The sequence below is a fragment of the Labrus bergylta genome, chromosome 18 (genome assembly GCF_963930695.1).
Source record: "Labrus bergylta chromosome 18, fLabBer1.1, whole genome shotgun sequence".
In the NCBI taxonomy this organism is placed as follows: domain Eukaryota; kingdom Metazoa; phylum Chordata; class Actinopteri; order Labriformes; family Labridae; genus Labrus; species Labrus bergylta.
Window position 1 is genome coordinate 3293689 of NC_089212.1, and position 26920 is coordinate 3320608.

Consider the following 26920-nt stretch of genomic DNA (forward strand, 5'->3'; position numbering starts at 1 on the left):
ACAACATTGTTGTAAGATGGTACGATAACAAAGCAGTGAACCTGATTTCCTCTTTTGCTCGCATTGAACCTGTGGGAAATGTGAAACGCTGGGATCGCAAATCCAAAACTCACATAATGGTTCCCAGACCAGCCATTGTTGAAACATATAACAAGTTCATGGGAGGTGTTGATCTCCTTGATATGCTGTCTGCACTTTACAAGTTCAGCTTCAGATCCTGAAGATGGTACATGTACATCTGGTGGCACACTGTTACAGTGGCAGTCATCAATGCGTGGAACCTCTACAGAAGAGACCAGAAGAAGCTAAACCCCAGGAAGAAACCCATGCCTCTGCGAAGGTTTCAGGCTTTGGTTGGCACTTCTCTGACAAGCGCAGGAAAGGCCAAAATCAGGTGTGGCAGACCACTATCCTCTCCAGAAGAGACTCCAACACCACCCCGTAAAAGACCAAGCTGCAGTGTGCCTCTTGATGTAAAAAGGGATGGCATTGATCATTTTCCAACATGGGAAACCCGACAGAGATGCAAGCACTGCACTGGCAATCACTTCTCACATGTCTACTGTGAGAAGTGTAAGGTGCATCTTTGCCTGAACAAGGACAGAAACTGTTTTTGTGCCTACCACAAAATGAAATAAAAAGGCTGTAAAAAGTGTTATGTAAAAAAAACGAGAAGAACTGCCTGAAGTGTTCTGTATTTTCAAAATGTTAAAATAAAAAGGCTGTAAAAAGTGTTACGTTAAAAAAAAACAATGAGAAAAGCTTCCTGAAATGTTCTGTATTTTCAAAATGTGAAGGGCATATTTTGTTTTTGCTTCTAAAACGAACATTGTTGTGTGCAAAAATTTGCCAAAAACGCCCGATGTATCAAATGTGCTACAAAAAAAATATCATAAACAACATGATATAACAAAAACATTTTGGGGGATTTTGTTTAAGGGTTTAATAAACATCTCAATTCCAAAAAAATATAATTTTCTGGTTATTTTTTGATGTGTCAGGCTTTACAGGGTTAAGTCAAGAGAAGTTGTATAAAAAGTAGAAAAGCACTGCTTTGTTGGGGTTGATGAATGGGTCAAATATCCAGAAGACCAGGGTTTGATTCCTGTGTGGAACAAACAGTTTACGTTGCATAACATGCATTGGTAACCTAAAGTGGGGTACAAGAAAATCAGGCCACTTCTAGGGTCTAGGGCAGGGATGGGCAACTTTGGTCACAGCAAGGGCCACATTCATTTAATTCTCACTGCCAGAGAGACAAATTAAAGTATACAAAAACGATTAAAGTCAATTATGTCTCAAATTTAACTCAACATATACCAGTGATCAAATATTATTATGGACATATTTCTGGTTTTCATGATTTCATGGCAGATTTTGTCATGTTTTCTTCATGTTTCCAACTAACTGATATGTAAAAATTGACCTGAGGGCCACGTTGAGGGTTGATGGGGGCCGCATGTGGCCCCAACCCTGGTCTAGAGTGTAATTTATACAAGTGTGGTGGAGTTTGCTTGCCATCTATGGCACATACCCTAACGTTGGGTTCTTACAGTATAACTTATACTTTTGTTGCCATGGTATCAAACAGGTTTGATATTATTTGATTTTACTAGAGAGTCATTTTGAAGTTTAAAATGATGTTAAGGTGACAATCATACATTAACATTTTGACATAAAACATACCAAAAATGTGCTTTCTCTATGTTAATATTACTTGAATAGTCCCACTGCACATTTCTTCCTTCATCTATAATTAATGAGTCTGACAGTCAAGAACGTTGTAACCAAATGATATCTATTCTCTTTATGTTAGAGACCGTGTCATTCATTTAAACACTAACTGGAACACTTCATCAACATGCCGATAGAAGAAGTACTTCATGAGCAAAGAATAATTAGTTGACACTCATCACTTTGATCCATTTGTACAGATCTAATCTGGCACAGCAATGAATGACATCCTCGTTCAAGGATGGCTGCTATCTATCTCGCTTGCACCTACTGTAATAACCTCAGATGCTGGAGAACCAGATTAGATCATGCTTTGATCCCCTCACTTTGTTCAAAGTCAGTTGGAGAGAAATTGAGCAAGTGTGCAAAAACATTTACAGAACTATAGGATTAGTTTCACTAAAATTTAAATTCAAGCACAACCGGCACTGCTGATGTCATCAACTTAGAAAAAGACTGAGTTGCATAGAAACCAAGGCTTCTATTTGAAACACACACACATACCTGTGTATGTCCCAAATAATCATTGGATTAAAAAAAAGGTGTATGCTTGATGTATTCATTCTCACAGATGTAAAATCATCCTCTCTACTGGCATATGCTAGGAATAAAAGAGCTGTCAGTGAGTGGAATAGATGAATCCACAAAGGTTTGTATTTTTTAATTAAAAGTGGAGGCTCAGCAGGATATTGGATAAAAAAGAGGAACAGTATCGTCATCTCTGTGGTTAACTCTGAGCAGGTGGAACATTTATCTGTTGTTTTATGAGGCAGCAGCAGCAGTGCTTTTACTTTAATATCCCACAAAACACAGGCCAAAGAGAGAATTAAAAAAGGATAATGATGACCGTTGTATGATGATGCTGAAATGGACATACATATTATAATTACAACATCCCACCTATTTTTTATTTTTTTAAATTAAACTTTTTTTTAAAACTGTTTTCTGCTGTCTGGAGGGTTTCACCTCAGAAGTTTTGTAGGTGAGGCTCATCAACTAAAAATAGGCTATTTTACTTTAATTATCCAACTATAACCTGCAAATTCTACATCTCCACTTTCTACCTTTGAGTTAGTGGTTAAATAAAACACAAAAAATCTAATAAAGAAGCCTATACTCAAGAGAGAATATATATATATAGAGGTTATTTATTTTTGTCTTTGAGTTTCCAGCAAACTTAAATCTCAATGAGATTGTTTGTCTCTGTCTCACTTCCTCTCTTAATTAAATACATACTGTATTTAATAACTTGTGTTGCTCCTTTTTAGATAGCATGCAGCTAGCATTATGTGGATCAGTGAGATCCTTCTGGGGTTAAAGCTTGAACAAGGACGCTTTGGACAAACTGTTTTCAAGCTGTTGTTTGCTGAGGATTTCTTTATACACAGAGGTCCGACTGATAAAGAGAACAAAATATATTTAAGATATAAGGTGGCGTTGTATTGTGTGTACAGAGGCTTCAGTTCTTCAGGTTGGCGGCTGGGTTCAGGCCTCACCTGTGGCTCCTTATGTCATTCCCCACTCTCTCTCTATCCATGATTTCTGACTCTATCCACTGTTCTATCTCTAAATAAAAGGCACAAAAAGTCCTAAAATAAATTTCAGTGGGAAAAGAATTCCTTGACTGATGGGTTGAGCCCATTTCTTGAGTGCTTTGCTGTTCACCTCTGACAAACAGCAAGTATCCTGAATCTTGGTGAATCTAACAGATGTCCAGCCTACGCACACTCTTATTGCAAAGTCACAACCCTCCTAATGAACTCTAAGAGTGTTAGTACTTAAACCCCCACCTAACAAAGAGTTAAGAATAGAGGCTCCATTTTCTTCAACTTTGGTAAGGTCCAAGCGTATTCCAAAGGTCCCCCATCACCTGAAAGAGCAGCAACAGATACCAGGATGGCTATTTCAACACCTTGTCAAGTAAGCTAACACTTCATCGCCAACAACCTCCAAAAAGCTGCCTTCACAGTGACTCACTGGAATCATGTTTATAGTGATATACTGTTTTTTTGTTGTCGTTGTTTTTAAACCAATGTCTTCTTTTTATGTAGGCTTAACCACACTCACACTTAATCAGAAAAGATCGACTCCAGTTTAGGGATGGGGATTGTTCATTATTGATGATATTGATACCATAACTATAATGGAGACCCCTTAATGATCCTTTATCAACATCACTATTAATACTTTTCTAATATTTGGTGGAAAGACGAGATTGTAAAGCTGTAATATCTATTTTATATTTCTAGGAAATCATAAAAATGTCTCCTAAAACAACTGTATGATGACGTTTTTTTAACTTGACTTAATATTCATTTTACTGACCTGACATTGAAAACATCAGAAGTTAACCAGATGTCACCTGGTTTAACCAACTTGAATCCCATCAACTCCAACAAATGCTTTCAAAATGGATTACTCTTTTTGAGTAAAGAGAAACTGATGAGCTGAGTCCAAAAGACAACATTTAAAATGTGTCTGTAAAGCTCTTAAATGTAGCCAATGTTTGCTTTCATGGATAATAAGTTCATACGTTCCTGAAATGGCACATTTATAAACTCTTCAAGCGCTCAAGCTTCAAATAATTGGATGTTTTTTTAAGCCACATCAGTGACCAACACCCTGATTTCCTTTAGACAGATAAACTGTCCTTATTGAGGTTTGTTTGTAAAAAAAAGTTATTTGATTTAAATGATGTGACTCAACTCACGTTATAACAGAAAGTTATAGGACCCCACACGACTTGACAGCAGTGTCAATAATCTGAAAGTTATCGATTTTTTTCATGTTTTGATATATTATGTGGAACAGGGTTTCCAATCGCCTTCAAACTCACATCCTATTTCTAAGCTGTTATTAAGTTAAAATCCATGTACGTTGATTTCAGCAGTTCATATGAGAGTTTAAAATCTGAAATAATTGTGTGCTTTTGCAGCTGCCAGAGAGGAGCAGGCAGACAGGATGCCAACGGCCATGTAGTGGAGGAGCAATGGAGTGCTTGGAGATAATGAACATGTGTGTGAGTTTGGCTCAAGTGGCAACTACTTGTGGGGAAATAACCCTGAGGAGAAGGGGGGGGAGGGGGGGGGGGGGGGGGGGGGGGGGGGGGGGGGGGGGCATAGCCAACACCATCTGTTTCTCTTCCAGATATCACTACAGTATTGACAGAAATATCCCCAGACTGTGAGAAGTGCCAGATGGGAGCTCAAAAACAAATAGGCCAAATTTAACCAAACAATGAAAAAAAAATCACACAATTTATTTAACATTTTGCAAACTGAAGCCAACTTGCTTTCAGCTGAAAAAAAGGAATAGTTAAGAGTCAAAGCTGTTTATTCTTTTCTTTTTAAAATCAGATAGCCAATCTGTCTCAGAAAAGTCAAGGTGAAACATGAATAAATGTTGTTTTTTTAAAAGCTGTAATGACTTATGAGCTCTGTTATGTTGTAAAATGTGACACACGTTTGTTTTGCTCATTAGGAAGAATTGCTGCTACATAAAATAAAAATTGATGTGACTGAAGACGAGATATATAATTTGTATCTTAAGAAAAAGAAAAGAAAAAGAAAAGCATTTCTTTCTGTATATAAATATAATTACAAGAAAGTATCATAAGAGGTGATGTATTATGAGTTGTAAACAATTAAGCAGTCAGCATTAAAACAATGGACACCATTGTTTTAGTAGCATGACTGCAGTATAAGTGGATAGATGACCTGATTGTCCTGCAGAGCATCTTTCCCTGTGGACTCTGGTCCCGTCCTGTTAGTCCAGGTTTTCAAGGTTCTGGAAAAGTGACCTCTCATGTCCCCTGCAGCAGCCCTCTGAGGCAGCTCCAATAAGCAAAGTGCCACTCTAACAGATGGTAATGCTGGCTGGAGAAAGGTCTGATTGGAGGTGATTATACATCTGGAATGTCCTAACAAACCTGGTGATCACACTCCCAGTGGACAGCTGCAGAAACAGCCTTTTTCTGAATTGGAAAACAAAAAACCTGGATGATCAACCTTCCTGCCCCCTATAATGGCCCGAGCAGTTATGGGCACCAAACTGTCGTTCTTGAAGCGGTGTGACCGCTTTTAGAGGTGTCAAGGGAGAGGACAGTGAGGGGTAAAAGTTAGCTATTCACCCTCTCACTGTATAAAAATGTGGAGTTTGAGGCTAAAGGTAGCCTCCTGGTGTTCAGGCTGTGTTACGAGACATCTGCTCTCTGGCTGACAGCCAAAACCAGCGTGTTTCACAGTTTGCTGCATGTGGGAAGCAAAGGCTGGTTTTCACTGCTGTGCTTCAATGCATGAAGATTGCTCTGAGCCTGACATTTTTGTATCTACTTCTTGTTGATTGAATAATGTATGAATGATTAATGCCTTACCTCAGTGAATAAATACATAATTAACATGCTTAAACTTAACTGGTTCTTTCATTTAGCTACTTTCTGACTAACTGATGAGTTGAGTTCAGAATGGGATTCCAACCATATACACTGTTCTCTCTTATTTCAAAAAACATCTCCTCGTCAGCTTTCTGTTCTGTTTTCTCTCCTTTCCAGCACCAGTTTGATCCCTTATCATTGTTTTTATACACCACAGTTTGACACAACTGTCAATAAAACTGCATGCCAGTGTGTCTCCGTTCATCTATTGCTGTAAAAACTGCTTTCCTTATTGATGCTAACTGACTCTCGGGCTGCAGACGTGTACGGTCCTGAAATTATGCTTGTAATTGTTTTGTTTTTCGTCTGAGGGTTTTTTTCTGGATAAAGGAGTCCATGTGAGCGATCTAAAACAGCTCTGAAGGAAGGCTTTCATTGGTTAGGCTGTTCAGTTTAAACCTCGAAAAGCTTTCTTAACGACTATGTACCCAAACTCTAAATAAAACCTCTCTCAAATAGTACCTCTCACCTAATAGGTCATCCGATCAATCCATCAAATCTTAAGACAAAGCGGTTTGAGTTTTAATGCTGACACCTGTTTCACAGTTTTCAGATCTACATTTTTTTGCACTTTGTTGTCATAAAATAAAATAAAAATCACAGAAAAAGGCTTTTGTGATTCAAGTCTACAGCTTTCAATGCTGGGGCTTGAAATTTCCTAATGTTTTTGCCAAAGGTGAAAACCTGAATTCACTGTTGTCATAAAAGTAGGCCACTTTTACTTTCCTAAATCTCACCTTCCTCTGCTCTTGTGTGAAACTTTAGCTGCAGTTTTCAGATCTACATTTTTGGGAGCACGCAGCAAAAGCTTAAGATTAGCTTTGACAAGCCACTCAAAGCCGACAGACAGTCAGTTCACTGAACTGTGGCATGAACACATTGGCTCAAACTGAAAGCAAACAGTATGATATCTTAGACGGTCATGAAGGTCACAGTACTCTGGTGAACATTGTTTTGGTGTGAAAATGAAATATGTGTTAGTTTCACTGCACCATGCCAAACAGGGACTTGAGAAAGAAGAGGTGCCTGAGGCAACACAGGAGTGTGCATGAATTTTCTGCTTTTGAAGAAAAGAAAACAGTGAGGGGAGAATTCTGCAGAGAATATGAGGTCAGCTTTTTTGCAAAAATATTAAAGTCCAATTAACATATGTTCATTATTCAAGGAAAAAAAATTCACTTCGTTTTAGGGCCAGACCGATATGAGATTTTTGGGTCCGATATCAATATCGGGGAGAAAAAAAATCTGACACTAATATATTGATATATCTTTCTTTGACCAATTTAAATCTGTAGATATATATATATAAATATAGATTTACACATGTACGGCATTTGTCACTCAAATGCCGTTATCGAACACTTGAAGATTTATAATGAAGACAAGATGGTCACTGAAAAGTAACTGCATGCACGGCCGATATTATCAGCTGGCCGATTAATCGGTCAGGCTCTACTTATCTTCACACAACCCAGTCTCATGTCAAAATGTGTCATACCTACGTTAGTTTACAGCGCAAAACGTAGTAGTTTCACAATAAGGGCTCTAAAATTGTGACATGTCTACGTTTCCTTTTGTCTCTTCTTTTGTATAGGCATACCTCAGGTCACGTGACTGCCCAGTTTTCCCCTGGCGAAAAAAAACACATGGCAGAAAATGCAATATTTTAAGATAGTTTGAGGCTTAAGTGTCATTTTGATAACCTTCCTGGCAACAAATGTACATTGTATCTTCATAATCTTAGTTCGGTTTATGTTTATGATCTTTAGTTTGTTCGTTTCTACTAAGATTCTTTCAGGTCTCGATAGAGAAACGTTGAACTGTTACGTTTTCTACTGTTGCTATGGTGGTTGCTATGGACACTATCAACAACAAACCGGAAGGAAGTGGACGTTCGGTCCGCAGCTCTTTTTCCGGCTGCTCTGGTTCCGGAATTAAATTTTTGATTCTTGATTTTTCATAAAATCCTTATATCAAGAGATTGGCACCTGGGACCAAGACAACAAGCTACCCCAACACTCGTGACTATAGTACATTCAATTTGGCACCAAAATGGCGTTAAAAACGGAAACAAAGGTAAAGGTTCAAGACTGTGTACATCATTTTCGTCCGGAGTCAAGGAACTACCCATCCCACAATCCATTGCGAATGATATCGTTTATTCAGTCTTTCAGGTTGCTATGGTGATAGCTATGGACGCTATCAACAACGAACCGGAAGGAAGTGGACGTTCGGTTCGCGGCTCTTACATCAGACCCTAGACATCAAACTAAGCTCCTATGCAATAAATAATGATTTCTGTTACATTTTTATGGATGTCTTTCATTACAACCAAATTTAATAAAAAGATTGGAACAGATCGATGCATATTAGCAACATTATAAACTATAAAATGTAACAATCCTTGATACATAAAGACAATACTGTACAGTTTGTGTGATTTATATGATTTTATTTACCAAAATAATCCTGATAGATTAATACTATCTTTTAAAACAGGTTTGATTTGACCACTTTTTTACAATATATATATAGTCTAGATTATTTTACGAAACCCATTCGGCTTTAGTAAATATTTGATATAGTGGGTACACAATACATACATACATACAATACATTAATTGAGGGTACACAGGGGAGTTTAATTGGATGGTTAACACATTTATGTTATCATATATTTAAAAAATAATTGATACATTTGTTAAAATGTATTTTAACCATATATAGCAGATCTCCCTGTTGTTTTGGTGAGCTGACTACCCTCACGTGGTACTTTGTTCCAAGACCTCTCTAAAACAGTTATTCCCATGTCTGTAGCCCCTTTTGTTGCTGAGGTATAAGCCTTCAAACATGCCCTTGGGTCAAGGTTCAAAGGGCATTATTTCAAAACAGGGGTCATGTTGAAACCTCATCTTCACATATGTTACTCTCCAGGATGAGACCTTTCCAACAATAGTAGAAGGGATGTCTGCCATGTTTTTTTTTTTTTTCGCCAGGGGAAAACTGGGCAGTCACGTGACCTGAGGTATGCCTATACAAAAGAATAGGCAAAAGGAAACGTAGGCATGTCACAATTTTAGAGCCCTTATTGTGAAACTTCTACGTTTTGCGCTGTGGACCAACGTAGGTATGACACATTTTGACATACACTGGACCAGGACTTCTGTGGAAAGACTTACAGAGCTTTGTTTCATATAAATATTTGTCCTCAGATCTCTGAATCATACGGTACACTGAAACACTATAAACAATAAAAGTCTGCATTTGGGAAGTAATTCATGTGAAAGATTTTGTTTTCAGACCATCTCAAGTGCACATTGGCTCGAGCTTATCTCCAATGATTAGATATTCTTAGCTTTAAATGTTTTCTTTATAAGATTTATTTTTAGGTTTTCATGTCTTTACAGTAGAGACAGGACTGTGGAAAGAGTCGGAAATCAGGGACAGAGAGAGTGGGTAATTTCATGCAGGACATGAGGCACAGGTTGGAATCGAACCCGGGCCGCTTGCTTTGAGGACTACACTCTCTGTACATGGGGCGCGCAAACTAACCACTGGGTCATTGACACCCTGGCTTTAAATGTTTCTTACAGTTTCTGACATTGATAAACTTACACTGAGTTCAGTTTAGTGTTGTATCACCTTTGTATTCTTGGCATTTTACACATAAATGAATAACAAGTTTTATCTGCTTGACAAAATCCAAATACTGCAAGAATATTTGCAAAATACCTTTGACGCTTCTATTGAGCCTTGCATTTCGAGTGGACTGCCACTTTAGTCAGGCACTTGACTGCCTGGTTACACGCCTGAAATACTTCTTATGCAAAATGATTTTAAAATGCAGGACATTATGCTGGTGTCAAAAAGATCTCAAAGTGTTACATTTGCAAACTGTAGAAGAATTTTGGAAGCAGCATTGTGTCTCTCCAGTCTGCAGGCTTTAGTGCGTTTAGTGAGGGATTCACCAACATTTGGTTTCTCCATCACACAGTCCCCTTTGTTCATTTGCTGATGGGAGAAAAAAACTTGATGAATATGTAACATATTATGAGGTAGATATACTGGCATGGCTCTGATTACATTAGTCACATGGCTTCAGTTTAGACTGAAATATATATACAGTTACTGGGTGGACTTTAGTATACTGGAATTTAGTATTTGCTAGGATGAAAACTAATGGCTTTGGCAATGCCCTGAAGGCTCCTCTTCGACACAATGATAATGTGAAGTCACCAGACCAAGTAAGTCGTCCCCGTCTCTAGCATAACCAGAATTGGTTATTAGTTGATACTGGTCATTTATTTCTATTTTTTAGATAAACCAACAAAGGTTGGTATATATACTTGGGTGAGTAAAAATGTACCAGGTATTGTCTATATGTGGAAAACACTGTAACATCTCTGTGGTATAAATTGGAAGCCGTACTTTAGCCTACAAAATGTTTGAAAACACAAACAGGCTCTTTCACAGCAGCCTCTTCACATACTGAGAGTTACATCAGCATGTAAAGGGCCTTTAATCAGTCACTTGAAGCACATGCAAAGTAGACCCCATTCAGAGAGACTCAACATGCATGCCTCACTTTACACTGAAAAAAGTCCAAGATGGGTTGAATTGTCTGCATTCAGATTTTTTGTCTATTCAGCCCAACTATGATTCAATAAGAATATTCTTCATTCAGTGTCCGGAGAACATTTCTCCATTTTCTCCTCAGCTTGTGAAACTCTCCTTCTTCTTAAAAGTCCTCCTCTCTACTGTTAACAGTTTTTCACCTTAGGAGTTATTTTAAGAACTATAGTTTGTGAAAAGCTAATATCTTTTCAAGCACTAGCACCCTAACTTTGAGGGGAAATTCTTTGAAAACCTCATGATTCTAAGATTTCTTTGAGAATTTTGTCTCTAGGAGCAACTCTTTGTACTTGGACAGCTTTGTGAATGCGGCCCCTGGTCATTTAATAATAAAGGTATAAAAACCTAGTAAGCTATTTTATTGGGTTGCCTTTAAGTGAGATGCTCTGACTGAACTCTGGTTTCCTGTGTTAAGCAGGTACGCAGTGTTTTGTCTTTGATTTACTGAAACTGAAAATGGTTCAAAACAGAAAGTAAGGACAGTGTGTGTGCTGAGCTGCTGTTGACAGTCGTAAAAAATGCCACATTTGGGAGCCATTATTTTTCAATAATTTTTTCATAACCCTAGTTTAATAGTTATCCTGATTAAGTGTATGCACATATGCATCTTTAGTGAAATCAATCCATAAATTAATGATTTAATTTGAACATTTAGTCTGTGTGACTGCTTTTTTAGGGTAGGGTAAGACTGCATACTGTAAGCCTGAGAGACATGAGCTCCATATCAAAAGCCAACAAGGAGATGAGGGCAAACAGGAAGAAGAAACACTATCTCAGCACTTTGTTGTAATAGAATAAAAATCACAGAAAAAAGGCTTTTGTGATTCAAGTCTACAGCTTTCAATGCTGGGGCTTGAAATTTCCTAATGTTTTTGCTAAAGGTGAAAACCTGAATTCACTGTTGTCATAAAAGTAGGCCACTTTTACTTTCCTAAAATTCACCTTCCTCTGCTCTTGTGTGAAACTTTAGCTGTCATGAATGTACAATCTAACTTTAGGGAAATATGATTAGAGACTCTTTGATGAGACGCCTGTGAACACAGGGGGGGAAGGTTGGGAATAAAAAACCATAGTACCTTATGTAACCTGTCTGTGGAGAAGAAGGGGAGGAAGATAAAGAGAGTGTGCATGAGAGAGGGAGAGGATTGTGGCGTATGCACACTGAGGATGACAAGACATAACTCATCTGTGGATAGGCTGTTTTTCTTTTTTCTCAAGTTCCTATATGAGGCTCAAATGTTTCTTTTCTGAGGCTTTTTGTGGAGTCCTACCGGGATCTGCCACCAGGGCACTGCAGAGAGGCTGTTATAACATTTAGTTGGAACAGAGAGTGTGTTGATTAGAGGAGAGCAATTTGAGACACTGACAGTAAATATAAAGCTCAAAATGTCACATGTCTTTTGTGATAATTATGCACCTAATAGCTGATTTTTAAAAAATGTAATCCTTTATATGTGATGAAAAGACTGAGTATGAATATATGTTCCTGCCTAAATTCTGTGCACAAGTCATGATCAGCAGCCCTCCCAGCCTCACAGACTTGAATATGAGACCCTTTTCTCTGTATGCTCTTTTTTCTGTCAATTTGCCTGAAAAGTATCACAGAACATTGTGAGCAAATGTATTGAAAAATTGCAGCCCTGAAGAGGAAAACGTATTAGCCAATGAATATAATACTGCTGCATTCTTTCTTTGGTATGAAAGGCAGTGACAGCAGTGAAAACAGTGGTGAACAAGTGGAGGCTGATGCTATAACAAGTCTCATTTACATTTTAAAAACAGCAAAATGGCAAAGACTGCTACCAGAGAGAGCCAGAGGAAGACAGAGAGAAAGAGTGTGTCAAGAAATACAAATGTATTCCTTTAGATTCCCTTTGAGTCACCAGGCAATTACCCACAATGCACATCTTCCTTCCCTTTCTTTGCCTTGGCAGGTACAAAAACATTCCTGGTGTCTGAAACCTTATTAAAACAGGGGACATCATGCGATTTAGAAATTGACCCTGTAATGTGCGTCTCTCATGCAGCACATTCGCAGAAGAGGAGGGAAGACTGTATTATGCAAATCCACTGACATTATCCTTGGACAAGATGTCAAGGCTCTACCGAACATTTGCTTTCTAATGTTACTTTTAAAAGCCTTCCAGCTAATAACGTTTGCTTCCTTACCACATGCTGCGATCTATGTCATCCATCTAATCATTTTGACATTCAAACTCTTGAGATGGATTTTGGCTCTTTCTACAAAATCTGTTTCCATGCTGTGATGCAAAACAAAATGCTGCCTTTGTTGTCACCCAAAATACTTCTAAAACCTAAATCCTTTTTTTGCAAGTGCAACTTTAATATTTCTCAAACGGCAAAGGGGACGGGAAAAAATATCAAAAAACTTGCAAAAGAAAATCAAAAAGAACCATACTGAGCTGCTGATTTGCTCCATATAAAAATCATAGCATGACTTCTGTATCAGGCATTTTATGGCACATACTTTGCAGTGGAAATATTCATTACCACTTCAGATAGAGCAGATTCACACAGGCTTACTATCACAGAAAACTTCAGGGATAACATCGATTGACTTGAGGTCACCAGGTTAAACCAGTCCCAGGTGTTAAGGGCTAATAAGCCAGACACTGATATGTCGTAATTTTCACACCCTTAAATACCAATAAAATAAAGTAATACAATACAGTTCCATCTAAATCATTAAAAAGAGAAACAACTGTATTCAAAATGGTCATCTCAGGCTTGATGGGTAATCTTATAAATCCATTAAGATATCATTAAACATAGGAAGAGAGTAATGTCACATTATCAGTCTTATTGGTTGGTCAGTGGTGTGATCAAATGAAAAACCTATGAGTGCTACTTAGTCAGGGAATCAATAAAACATGAGCAATAAACGATAGCTTTATACATTTCTCACTTGATGTTACCCTATATGATGGTTTAACTGATTACTCTACGAGCTCAACTAAAGCTCCAGAGATGGGACCTCCAGTTCTCATGACCGTGGTCCAAGAGTTGGAGGTCAGCTTCATTGAGCACTAAGTAGTGTAGCAGTGAAGGCTGCCAGGGATGAATGCAGCTCTTTGCCAGTGAGAGGGCCTGGAGGTGAACCATCACCCACTGAAGGACCCTCTGTATTACAGCTGTTAGAGACTCTCTGTTGTGTGGATGATTCATACCCCTTTATTCTGTGTGGTATCAGAAATGTATAAAATGGTTCCTTGAACCATTTCTATAAAATTGGATATTACAACAACAACAAAACCTTGTTGAATGTTCGATGTAATATTTTAAATTAAGACGCGTACATCAGTGAATTTACATTATAAAACCTCATCTTTTTTTTTTTTTACTTCGTTATTGTTTTACTTTTTTAAGCCAACCGGAAGGAGTTGGCTAAGACTAAATCATATTAAGATGATCATTAATTAAGATGAGGTAGAGTTTTACAGTATTTACATTAAAAGGTGTGCATAGATTGATACTTGTTCATATATACAAGGTATATCGTATATACCCATTAAAATGTCGTTCACACAGAGCAATTATTACATGTTAAATACTTCAAATAACATGCACTTAGTAATCAGGCGATGAAACCCTCCCCTGATGGAGATTTTCAGTACACATGTATGCTTCTACAAACAAACGACAGCTATGACCACATGTTCATCATCTTATACACTTAAAGCTTGGATATGTTAGCAGTGGGATTTTAAGTATTTTCTGTCATTAAAACCTGACAAACACATACAGCACATGATTGATTTGTTTCATTTAATGAGTAAAATAATGGAAATGAGTGCATGAGCTGAGAATACATAGAAGACATAATGTCAGTCGGGAGCTGCTTTTTAATTGTTTTATGGAAAAGTAAATCAGTAAATTGAATAATTACTTCAGTGGGAAGAATAATCCTTTATACTCACAGGGATTACAGGCGGTTCAATATGAAATTAAATAATGCAGCTGTGCTATTGTCCGCAGCCAACTGTCTCCATTGTGGGAGGCTGCTTTCATCGTAACATGACAGATGCATTAACATATTCTAATTGTCTTAGAATAGATTGTATTAAGGCTCATTTAGGTTTGTGTCTTTCTTTATTTTAATTCCTTTAAGATAAGACTGATTTTATAATGCATCATACTCCGTTTGTTTGAAGTGTTTTTAAGCTATTACTACAGCTATCGTATTTTATATGCAGACTTATGAAAAAGGGACCGTGCAGTGCAGCTTCTATGCATATATCACTTGCCTTAACGTTCACGCTGTATGTCAGGATTTCGCATTAACACCTACAGCCTTTGATTCTCCTTTCCTTCTGTGAGCTATGGATTCGTTTTAAGATGATACTGCTTTAATGCCCTGCTGTAAATGACATCTGACACCTTCCACACTAATGCTTACCTGCATTTTGTCACATTGGGTGGCTTTGATACATCCCTCATTGCATTAAGCATAACATTAATACACCTTGCAATCTGGGCCATTTTGGACAGACAGTAATAATGTACTGTCTCCTGATTCTGTTTGTGCACATGTCTAATGTATGGTGAGGTGATTATACACAAACACAAAGTAGGGCGATGCGGCCTTGTTATGAGATCTGTGAAAGCTTCATCCACTTTGCACACCAAACACATATACTACATCCGGATACAGCCACAATACACAAAATGATAGAAATATAAAAAACATGTCTGAACCAGCTCACACAACTCATGTTAAGATGCACACAAGAAGACATCACGCTATGATTATCTACACATCTTGCACTCCTCCCGCTCTCTCATCCTATCTCTCCCTCTGTGCTGACAGATGCACTTGGGATGCTGACACTCGCTGTGAGTTGACACTGTTTGATGAGTCAAGTCCTTTGCTGCCTGTGTTCAGGGGTCCTAAATATGCTTCCCTCAGGTATAGTTATACACTGTATGATTAAATCTCAGGCAGGGGGTTTGCAGGAAGGTGTAATAAAATCGTAACCCTAAAATTGTAGCTGCACAGTGGTGAGTAAAAGGTTTCTTTTTTACTACACTGGAAATTTAATCAGTAACATTTGGGTTTCGCTTTACTTAGCTCATTTTGGTAAACTAGTGAAACTCATTCCCTCAAAGTGGTGTTTAAATAAATTAATGATTTGTATGGTAAATGGATGGAAAACTGAACTCCATGATGCATCACTGCTGTCATTTATCCCACACAGGTTAAGTAATGATTACTTTTTATGCAATTACATCGCCACAGACATTTTTTTTAGTCACAATAAAATGGAGAGAGATTTGTTTGTGTGGGCACACTCCTGATATCTCAGTGTTTTTATGAAAGCTGGTCATTCACTTATTCTGAGCTGCCTCCATGTAGAAAGTCAGAGGTTTAGTTTGCTCAGAAGTGTTTTTACTCTGATTGGCTGATGCAAATTTCATGGCTGTATCATTGTAGACAAAACATTTGTGCAGGCTCTCCAACACAACACAGCAAGTACAAAACCAGGTAGTTATTAACTCTGCAGGTGCAAGCCACTGCACACAGAATAGCTTTAGTCACGTCCAGCCGTAAAGAGAGAATGTTTGAAGAATGAACGGAGGAAATGCCTCACTAGTATCCTGCTAGCTTGTGATGTTAGCCAAGCTACCAATCCAGCATAAATAGTTATTATCAATGCAGCTACTACTACAAACTAATACTGCCCACCATATGGCAGCTCTGGCTAGAAGCTGCATGCTTCTGCTCCATTGTTCATTTGTTCTTAGGATTAGGGATGCACCACTGTCTGAACATCAGTATCTGAAAATATTGGCCCTGTTGACGGATTGATGTCAGAAGCCGATGTATATTTCTTGTGTCGCAACAAATTACTGCGGGTAAGGTTTCACACTGTTAAGTCAAAGAAGATGTTTATGATTGGGTAGCTCGCTGCCTGTTGGATAAGTTCTGGGTTGTTTTCAGGGTCAAATATGAAAGTAAAAATGTCAGCAATGTGGGAGATTAAACGCATCAAATCTCAAAGCTTATTTAAAAAAACATAGTTGAAGAATTGGGAAAGAAAAAATGAAAAAAAAAAAAGCATCTGTATCAGAAATGGGAATGAGCTAAGTTGTTATATTAAGTGTCGGTATCAGCCCTTGATTGTGACTTTGTAAACGGATCCTTCGAGAAAAAAAAGTCCTTAAAGTCAGCTGAAGAGGGGAACAGATAGTCTGGCAGTTGTGTCACACGACCCAGAGAGGCTGTGGTCTTTGTTGCAGTGGCCGTTGATTCGGGTCCGACCTTGGCCCTTTGCTGCATATCATCCCCCGCTCACTCCTCCCCACATATCCTCTCTCTCTCTCTTCGGCTGTCATATGCAGGAGAGGTAAATAAACCCCAAAAATAAATTTCACAAAAAAAAAGTCAGCTGAAGAGAGACAGGAAATGTTGGGAGGAGAGAGTGAGTCATGACCCACGGCAGGTGTGATGAGGGCTATAGCCTCTGTTCATTGGGCGCTAGACATAACTGCTATGCTATTGACCCCCCCCCCCCATGTCCTTTTTAAATGTTGATATTTTTTTGCCTTTTCTTTTATTGACTGGACAGCTGAAGAGAGTACTGTAAGTAAGTGTAGGAAAGTGAAAGTGGGGATGTCATGCATCAAAGGGCAAAGGAGTAGATTCAGAGGACTTTTCCTCTACACATGAAGCTCCGGCCCATCTGAACGTAACGAGCTCCCAGGCAAATGTTAATCACACAATGTGTACAGTAGATTACAACCTTGACCTATTTGTAATTATTTGCACCTCAAAACCGCCCGGATCTTTTAATAGTAATTTCATTGATGTACAATGTCCTTTTTTTAACACCCAAGAGAAAAGAGCACATCAGTTATTTAACTGGAACTTTCAAGGCTACTTGTAGAGGATAAAAATTGACCACTGAGAATTGACTCATATTTTTTCTTTTTGCTTGGACAATTCAATCAGATGTGACGCAACATTAACGCAACACAGGCTGTGCAGCAAGAGTCAAAGCTTTCAAAGTGAGTGCTCCCTCAGTGGCTGATGGCTCTAGTGTGGCTCGACTGTATGTTTTGGAGTTAATAGGAGGCTTGAAGGTTGAACGTTTTGTGAAGAAACAAAAACAAATTTAATTAAGTTACAGGACAAAGAGGGCCATTTTTCACCACTGTTAAGAAGCATAAGAGAACAAAAAGGTTAACAGCTAAAAAGACTTCTAAGTGGTGCATAGTTTCTCCACCACCAGAGGGAAAATAGCCTTTTATGTGAATAAGGATGTGCTTTATGCTTTATGCTTTAACTTACAAGTCCAATTAATCCACATTACAAAATAATATGAATCAAATGTAGCCTGATTAGTTTTAAGTTAGGAGGTCTTGTGAAATGAATATTGTGTGAAAGGATGTTTAATGTGCCTTTTGGCTAACCGTCTTGAAAGTTAAACCGCACAAACATGTCAAAACACAGAATTAAAATTCATTGGTAAAGGCACAGGTTGGCAATTAGTAATCAGACGGACTATTTTAATTCCTGCTTTCACCCCCCCCCCCCCCCCCCCCCCCTCCTTATGACATGAGCCTCCTCCTGTCGGAGTAGAAATGTGGAGAGTTTGTCTGAGCGAGACTGCAAACAGCAGAGACCGTGTGGGCGGACGGCAGCCTCAGACTACAAATGAGAGCGCACAAGCACATGGCCTAATCCGTCCGCATGTAATGAGCGTCCCTGCTATGCTCCCTTAAGAAGACACAACAGCACGAGTGGCTGCATAAACACACACTCACAGAAATGTTAGCACACATTCACTCCCACACACACATTCAGCAACAAAGAGAGGGGGAGATGCATAAAGCATGATATTCATATGATTCCAACACCCTGAGGGTTTTCCACACACAAGCAGCGTGACACATCTCTAAAGCTGTGTGATGAGAGTTCCTTTGTTTTCTCACTTCCTACTCATAAAAAGCAGTTATGCACATCAAGGCTGGCAACACATATTAAGCATTAAGAGGAAAAAACTTTTGAACTGTGTCTTGTCCTGCCCTTTGTCTCCTTAGTGCTCTTAGTGTGAGACCCAGATCTCCGCAAAGCTTCCAATAAAAGGCCTCAAAAGGAGCACAGACCTGGTGTTAATTAAGGATTAGTCACACAAGAGGTTATGTGAATTTGGTAATTGTTGATTGGTGCCTAGCAACTGCTCAAGCAAATTACATGAATTTTGACAACCTATTTTCTGTTCTCACGCAGCGAGCTCTCTCTTTCTCACATGAAGCACATATCAAAAGGTTTCCAATAAATGTGTTTTTTTTTAAAAGGGGCTATATGTAACTTTTTCAAAAATACTGCGTTTGTAGTGATACTGCAGGCCGTTAGGCGAACTGCACCAAAAACCTGTTGCTCGCTCTCCCTCGCATGCTCGTCATACGTGCTCGTACGTACACAAACGAGCATCATCATCGGCCGTGAAACACTGGATATTTAGCGGCATAATGTGTACAGAGGAGGTTAGTGGTCATACACACGTGAAAGTCTGTGAAGGAGTCTGTGTGTCTGTATTCATTCTCCATCCTACAAACGACAGTCTCTGCAGGCACTGGCTGAGAGCGGGAGTGTGTGATGAGTTTGTACTGTTGATCTCTGTAAGCGGAGTGAGGAGGACGTTGAGAACTTTTTATACAGGCAACACAGATAGACAGTGAACATCTACTTTTTCACATCAGTTAACCGTTCGCTTATTAATGGGCGATAAAAAACGATTCATACATGTAAAAAGTTACATATAGAACCTTTAAATTCTGCTGAATGTTTCCCATCTCTTCCTCTTATTAAACAAATGTACACAAGTCCTGGAACATATTTATGACCAAGCAGCCGGCAGAGATGCATGTGTACATGGTGAACACTCAGTGAAGCTGAGAAAGATTCTCAGAAATCCAATAAATGCTGCGTCGTAAGTGCGTACAGCAATGCACACTTATGGCGTACCCTGGGATATTCCATTAGGCTCCCATCCGTTTCAAAACCAATGGCATAGTCTCATCCTTCTAGGCCAGTTTGCTGAAAGCCTCAGTTAAATCTTTATCCATTTAAAGTGCATGGAAGAGGGACAAACCACTTACTGATGGCAATCCTAATTGGCCTCTTCTATCCTCCAGAAACCCAAACCACCAAGTTATTCACTTTTATTTCATTCACTGCATTTACTATACTCCTCGTACTCTACACAAAATGAAAGCCCTACCATCTCCTAACTGTAGTTTATGCCCTAATATCACTATGGACACTTTTCTTCATATGGTTTGGGAGTGCCCAGGGGGTTGCAAATTTCTGGAGGAAAGTTTGTAACATCTTATCCAGTATATTGGCCAAACCCATTCCTTTCTCACAGAATCCTCTCCTGCTTAATGACACCTCTAACCTAGAGCTCTCCATCAAACACAAACGTATTTTCCTGGCTGGCCTCACCACTGCCAAAAGACGTATAGCTTGTAGATGGAAGTCTCCCCATTCACTTTCAGAACAGAACTGGTTGTTGGATTTTATAGATGTTTCCAGCTTGGAATGCTGGGCGGCAGAAATACACCATGCTGAAACAGATAATGGACTTGTTGGACAGATACCATTCAAACTTTAAAATCTTTGTTATGATTTATATGTTGTGCTTTTGCTTGTTATGCTTGGTCTATCTGTGGGGTCCTTGGGGTGGGAAGGGAGGGAGTGCTGGGTGGCTGGGTGGCTGGGTGGGAAGGGAGGGAGTGTTAGGGGGGGCGGAGAGGGAGGTTGGGGTGGGATATATTGGGGGAATTATTTTCTTTGCCCCCCTCATTGCCATAATTCTTTACTTATTTGTATACTTTCTGTGTTGTGGTAATCCAGGGGAGAGGGATGATTCGATCTTTGTTTGCCCCTTTTGTCTGCTGTTTTCCTCCCTTCTTTTGAAATGTATTGTATAAGGAGTTATGTATATGATATACTGTATATGATTCTCCTCTCCTGTATATTTGTGGTCTGTTCTTAAAACCACAACATCTTGTTTTTCTTTTATTGTAAGTGACAATGTTTAAACATAAATAATACAAAATTTATCACAAATCAAAAAAAAAAAAAAAAGAAATCCAAATAAACAATACAACACACCAAGAAACATTTCACGGATAGTTATGATCCTCAGGCATGGATGACACGTTTTACCTCATAAATTCTTGTTATTTTCCCTCAATTCACAGGCATGAGATAAAACAGAAAGACGCACTGAGAGGTAATTGAGTGATTAAGACAATAATTAACACTTTTTTCTAACTCTGATCTGTGCAAAGTGCAAAGTTGTATTCAACAGCCAGATGGATTCTGTACAAGTTGCATACAGAGGAAAAATAAATGTTGTGAAGTGCAGTTACATAGCTTAAGCAAATTTGTTAACACTTGGAAAGACCATCATCATATGTGTGAATGCTGTTTAATTATTTCTCATCTGTCTTTAACACTGTTATATTGGCTGTGAAGCTTGGCAGTATGGGAGTTAAATATCACTTATTTACACAATGACAATAGTCAGTCAACATTCATGGGCAACAGTGACCAGTGTTTAGAATGCACACATAAGGAGTACCACAAGGTTGCGTCCTTTCCCCCACATTGTTCATGTTGTAAACCAACGACTGTATACGTCATCAGGACTACTGAACATTCATTACATTTGGGATGATGTTGCTCTTGCTCTTTAAATGACAATGAGACCAGTAACAGAGCTGAGTGTCTATAATCAGTCATTCTAAACACAGAGAACACTAAAGAAATGATTATTGATTTTAATGGACATTAATTTATCTCCCCTGTAATTATGAATAACGCAGCCATTGAAAGTGTACAGGAGCTTAAGTATCTGGGCACGATTATTGACAACAAACCTGACATGTAATGCTTACACTAATGGAAGGCTTGCAAGGCTCAGCAGCGTCTCTTTCTTTAAAGAAAATGTTAAAAAATGTGGTACAATGTTGAAACTGTTCTACAAAAGTTTATTTTGAAAGTGTGGTGACCTTTTGCATTCAGTGTTGTCTGTACATAAGACAAACTGACAATGTTGTCAAACTAGGTAGCATGAAAACAGGGGAAACAATGTGCAGTATTTCTAACATGACACAGCAGAACACAATGAATTTAGATGATTTTGTTTCATGTTATTATGTGCTGTCCTGTACGGTTGTTGGCGGCCTTTTGTAATTTATGTTATCATGCCCTCTGTGCGAGGTGAATTCCACTAGGGGCAATAAAGGTTTAATTCATTCATACATCAACTCATTCTGCTTTTATGGTTTTATTATATAAATATTTTCCATCTGAATAAAAAAACATTTTGGCTGGTTTGTCACAAGATCTTGTTATTTACTATTACTATTTACTACTATTTATTTACTCTTGTTGGAAGATTAAAACTTCCCCTCTAAATGTTTTCCTGCTTGCACACTAATATAAGGATTAAAAAATATATATTCCATCCATTTTCATCCCGTATTCAAAGACAAAAAAAAAGGTAACTTGAAAAATAATCCTGTCTTATTTCTTTATTCACCTGCTCTTCTTCACTTGTTGTCACAACTTAAAGTTATTAAGATAAAGCCAGAAAAACTTGTGGCCCAATTGTTTTTAAGCCATAAACAAAGGATAGACAGTTATTCAGATAAGTCTAAGAAAAAGGATTAACACATTTCCCCCATCACTTGCCTCTCGGGGCCTCTGGAAAAACTCGATGCATGTTTAAAAGTAATCGGTGCTTACCCTGTGATGACTGGTAGTAAATCAGTGGAGAAGAGGGCGAGCGGCGGTTTGTCTCGCTCAATGAGCCATATGGTGTACTGTCCACTCTTTATCGGAGGGAGGAACACTGCCATGTCCAGGCTACATGGACTTGGGCCCCCCCACAGCCAAGGACTCAGCACCCAGGGGCCACTATAAGCTGAACTGTTCACCCAGAGGAACTGACCTGCAGGAGAGAAGAAACAACACACTGTGAGACAAAGAAGAGAACAACACATAAACACATGAAAGGTCACAGGCTCAGAGATGTATCAGAAAGTAACTAACCCCCAGAGTTTTGGCTGAAGCGCACCCTGGAATTTCAAATGTCAATGTATCAACATGGACAGGGCTTAGGGGACTCACTCCTTCGTTTGTTACCATCAGCTGCACCATCATACAGACTATGTGACACAAAACCTACACACACACAAACAGGTGAGCAAGTTAAGCTAAGTTATTTAGCCACGAGCGACAACTTGAGAAGCAGCATTTACACTTTTGTAACAGGAATGTGCGACATTCTGTTAGTCAACATTTTGTTTTCTTGTGTTTTATGTTCACTTCCTGTTTTATTTTTGTTGTCTGCTGCTTGTGTATGATTTCTAGTCTGACTTCTTGCCATTGTTCTGTTTCCCGCCTTTTGTTCCAACACACCTGTGTCTCATCTCTAATTAGACCTCGTGTTTGCTTCCCCGGTTTTGACCATTGATTGGATTTTGTGGATTTGCCCTTCTTGGATTTTAGTGCCTCTTCTTGTGTAACACCAACAAAATGTTAAGTAAAGAACTTTTTTCTTACAACCTGCTTTTTGTGTCCTGGACTTTTCTCTGCAACTGAGTCTGGTGTTGAATTGTTACAGAATGTGGTTTGAAGCAAAAAACAAACGTAACAACTTGCTCTCAGCATAGAAACTTGAGGGGAAAAAAATAACCGTTTTGAATAGATTCGCCCTTTTCGGCTTATTCAAATATTCATAGATGTGTGCCTCGTCCTGAATTGAATGAATACTTGTACACAGTCCCTGATGTTCCAGAGGGTCATGTCACACTCCCCGGATGCCCAGTAAGAAATAACATTAGACATTATGGTGCAACTGTTTTACAAAATCTCATAACCCCTTTCAATGTCCAATCACTGTTTAAGAAATGGCTATTTTTTTTAGGTCTAAAATGTTGCAATATCATACCATGGACTTGTAATCGTGATATATTCATATTGTGAGATTTTGACATTGTTACATCCCTCTCTTATTACGCTGTTTATTTTGTATTTAGGTGCGCTGGTCAGCTGCACTAGCTTAAAGCTGTAGAAACAAAGGTGTTCCATTAAAGGGTTTTTTTATTTATTTCCGGTCCTATTTAAGTCTGTTTTTATTTCTGTTTGCCTTCTGGCCCATGGATAATGGCAATACAAGATCTACAAGGATCAGATTGTATCAAAGTATAACGCTCTATGTGTAAGAGGGGACACACATCTCCCAAAGAGGCTTTGGCCATTATAGTGTACGCAGTTTAGCGATTCAAATAGTTTTTGAATGTCTATCACATTCAAAGTTTGTATCCACGCATCCATCTATCAATCTCCTTATCCATCTGCTGTTCAGACAAAAGGATGGAGAACTTTCTTATCCATCCATCCATCCAGAAAGGTTAAGTTGTATTTAATGTGACAGCATTTTCTAAACATATACTTTCTGTTTTGGTTCTATTTAATGTTTAAATTGCAGCAAGGGTAAAAGTCGAGAGAAGGCGTATTATCAACATTAGCACGAGGATCTGAAGCCCTTTGTTGATCTATACTTGTGCTTATGTTTCTACATATTTTCCATCCTTTTTCTCCTCCCTGATATTTCCTCAGGCTGATGTAAACATTGAGAACTCGAAGGCCTTCTATTCAGTTATGTTCCAGTTAAGCCTCATTTGCATGCTCCTTACACAGTGAGTCCTGACCGTTTGGCAAGGACAGTCCGAGCGCTTACAACATGTTTGCAGGCAATGTGGACTGCAGGCATTTTTCCACACACCCAGCAGTGGTTTTCTGTAAAGGTATTAAGACTCTACCTGGAAGAGCTTTAGGCCTGCAGGCAGAAACCTATTAACTCTTGTTTCCTAGCTCAAATAAGACGAAGAAGAACCTGCTTGGAAGCAATTCTCTGTGTGGTACAAATTATAACAGCAAGGCGCAAAGGCAGGACTGTAATTCTGTGAGTAGATTTCTACCTCGGCTTCACCTGTGAACAAAGAAGCTTGATGTCCTCATTTACTGCATCACACGGCCTGGTTCAAACTAACTGTCATAATCTCTACTGCGCAACATGATCATTGCTAAAGGGGATTTAAGCAGTACGGTTGGAGATCATCCGCTCAAAAGACGATAGAAAATCATGGCAGACCCGATTTATAGATTTGTTTCATAGGTATCGGTAATATGTAGGGATTGATAAAAGTAGACATATCCAATTTAAGATTTGATCAATTTTAGGATCATTTCACGACAAAAAGCTTAATAACTCTTTTAATGAAAGAGATGTTTACTAAAACGATTAAATGACTCCGCTGCTAAAAGGAACTCTCAATAATCCTCAATGTTGAGTTTGGAGTATTATTTAACCCACACTGGCACTTGAATGCCAGTCGGCCTGTTTTGCTGCGTGAAATAGACTTTTTTGTAGGCTGTTTTTCACTTATCTTTGACATTTAGACACGATATAATCAACCGTGTTTATAAAATGATACTTGATTACTGCCCCTCAAAGGAAGAGTACAAGCAACAACAACAACAACAAAAGACTGAAACATTTCAATCCAAAGTGTTTTCTGTATGATTAAATCAAACTGGTAAACACTTTTCTGGCTCTCTGTGCAGTTACAGATTCAATCAACTCAGGCTCTTGTTGACATAGCATACCAAATCAGGCCAGTAGCGTGCGCAGAATTCCCTCAGATAATAAAACTGCGGCTAAAGGCCTGAGAGAAGAAAGAAAACAAACCGTCCAAATTGCATTCTCTGCCACATCCTCTTACAGCGTAATGCATTTACCCAGGGCCAGCACAAGCTTTTTGGTGTCCCAGCAGTTTGACTGCCTCATATTTTAATTTGCAACCCATTTATTGGCACAACATAGTGACAGCTTCCACTGAAAGGAGATGGTGTAAAAGTATGTTCGGCATGCAGACAAACAGTATTGTTGGTTTCCTCTTTGAAAGGATTTTCTGTCACAGTCATTTGAATCTTACAGTTTTTCTCTGCTGCTTTGCCTCAATTCTCAAATGACTGTTGAAGTTGTTGAAACAATATGTCAAATTCTTCACAACATGTTGATACTTTCACAAGAGCAGTAGGATTTCTCAGTCTTTGTTACCATTTACAAAGGTTTTGGCACATTTCAGCTTAGATAATACTACAGTATATGAAATATTCTTATGTCTATCAAAGACATTTGGCACAAAAAGGTAAGAAAACACAAAGAATTTAGCACACTTTGTTTAAAAAAAAAAAAAAGTCAGCAGCAGGTAAACCATGTAATCAGTTTGGCTAAAGCTAGCAGTGCTAGAATCACCAGCCTTCGGTTCTCCTTGCACGTTAACATCCACATTCCTGTGCTAAACGTGGTTACGCATTACTCACATTGATATAATTTACAAAATCAGGCAACAACAAGAACATTTTACAAGGATAATGGCAAATAGACATTCCTCTCAAAGAATGTGTCATTTTGACAAACCACTTTGCTTGTATTTTATTTCCAAAGCAAGTGCAAAGAGAGAAGACACCACCATCTAACATAGGGAGAATTTATATGAAATCAACCCTGAAATATTGCGTGAATTGCCAGTAAAAGCCTTTAGAAAGCCAAGCGATCGGGAACTTCCAAGTTTAGAGTTGCCTTAAACACTGGGAGAACCTGAAAAATATCCACCGACGGTGTGAAGAATTCCTCATCTTTCACCACACTTAAGTGAAGTCACTATTGAACTGTAGTTTCATCTTATGGGGCTCAAAGCTTTATTGACGCTTTCACTAAAATTCCACAGAACCAGATTTAAGTCTATCAGTACAGATGACACCTACGAGGCAAGGCATGAAATCATTTTGAATAATTAATGAATAAAAAAAAAAAACATTTAAAGAAAATAATATAACTCTCACTTGAATGGATAAATAACATCAGAAAGTTTTAGTGACACATATTCTGTAAATGCAGTTATTTCAGCTCTCCTAAAGGGGGAGGCTTGCTTTGTTATAGATCTTAATTCTTAGTGTTGAGATTCTGGGATGCACACAAAGACTGAGCTGTTGTGCAGGTCATGGACTCAACT

The 26920-nt window shown here is 38.6% G+C and overlaps 1 protein-coding gene across 2 annotated transcripts in view; it reads right to left on the bottom strand.

Moving 5' to 3' along the window:
• Nucleotides 1–26920, bottom strand: part of alk (ALK receptor tyrosine kinase) — a 384869-nt gene that overhangs the window by 131011 nt on the left and 226938 nt on the right. For both annotated transcript variants that reach the window (XM_020643122.3, XM_065966045.1), the window contains exon 4: nt 22581–22785. In XM_020643122.3, coding sequence (XP_020498778.2) covers nt 22581–22785 — 205 coding nt within the window. The remainder of the gene's footprint in view (nt 1–22580; nt 22786–26920) is intronic.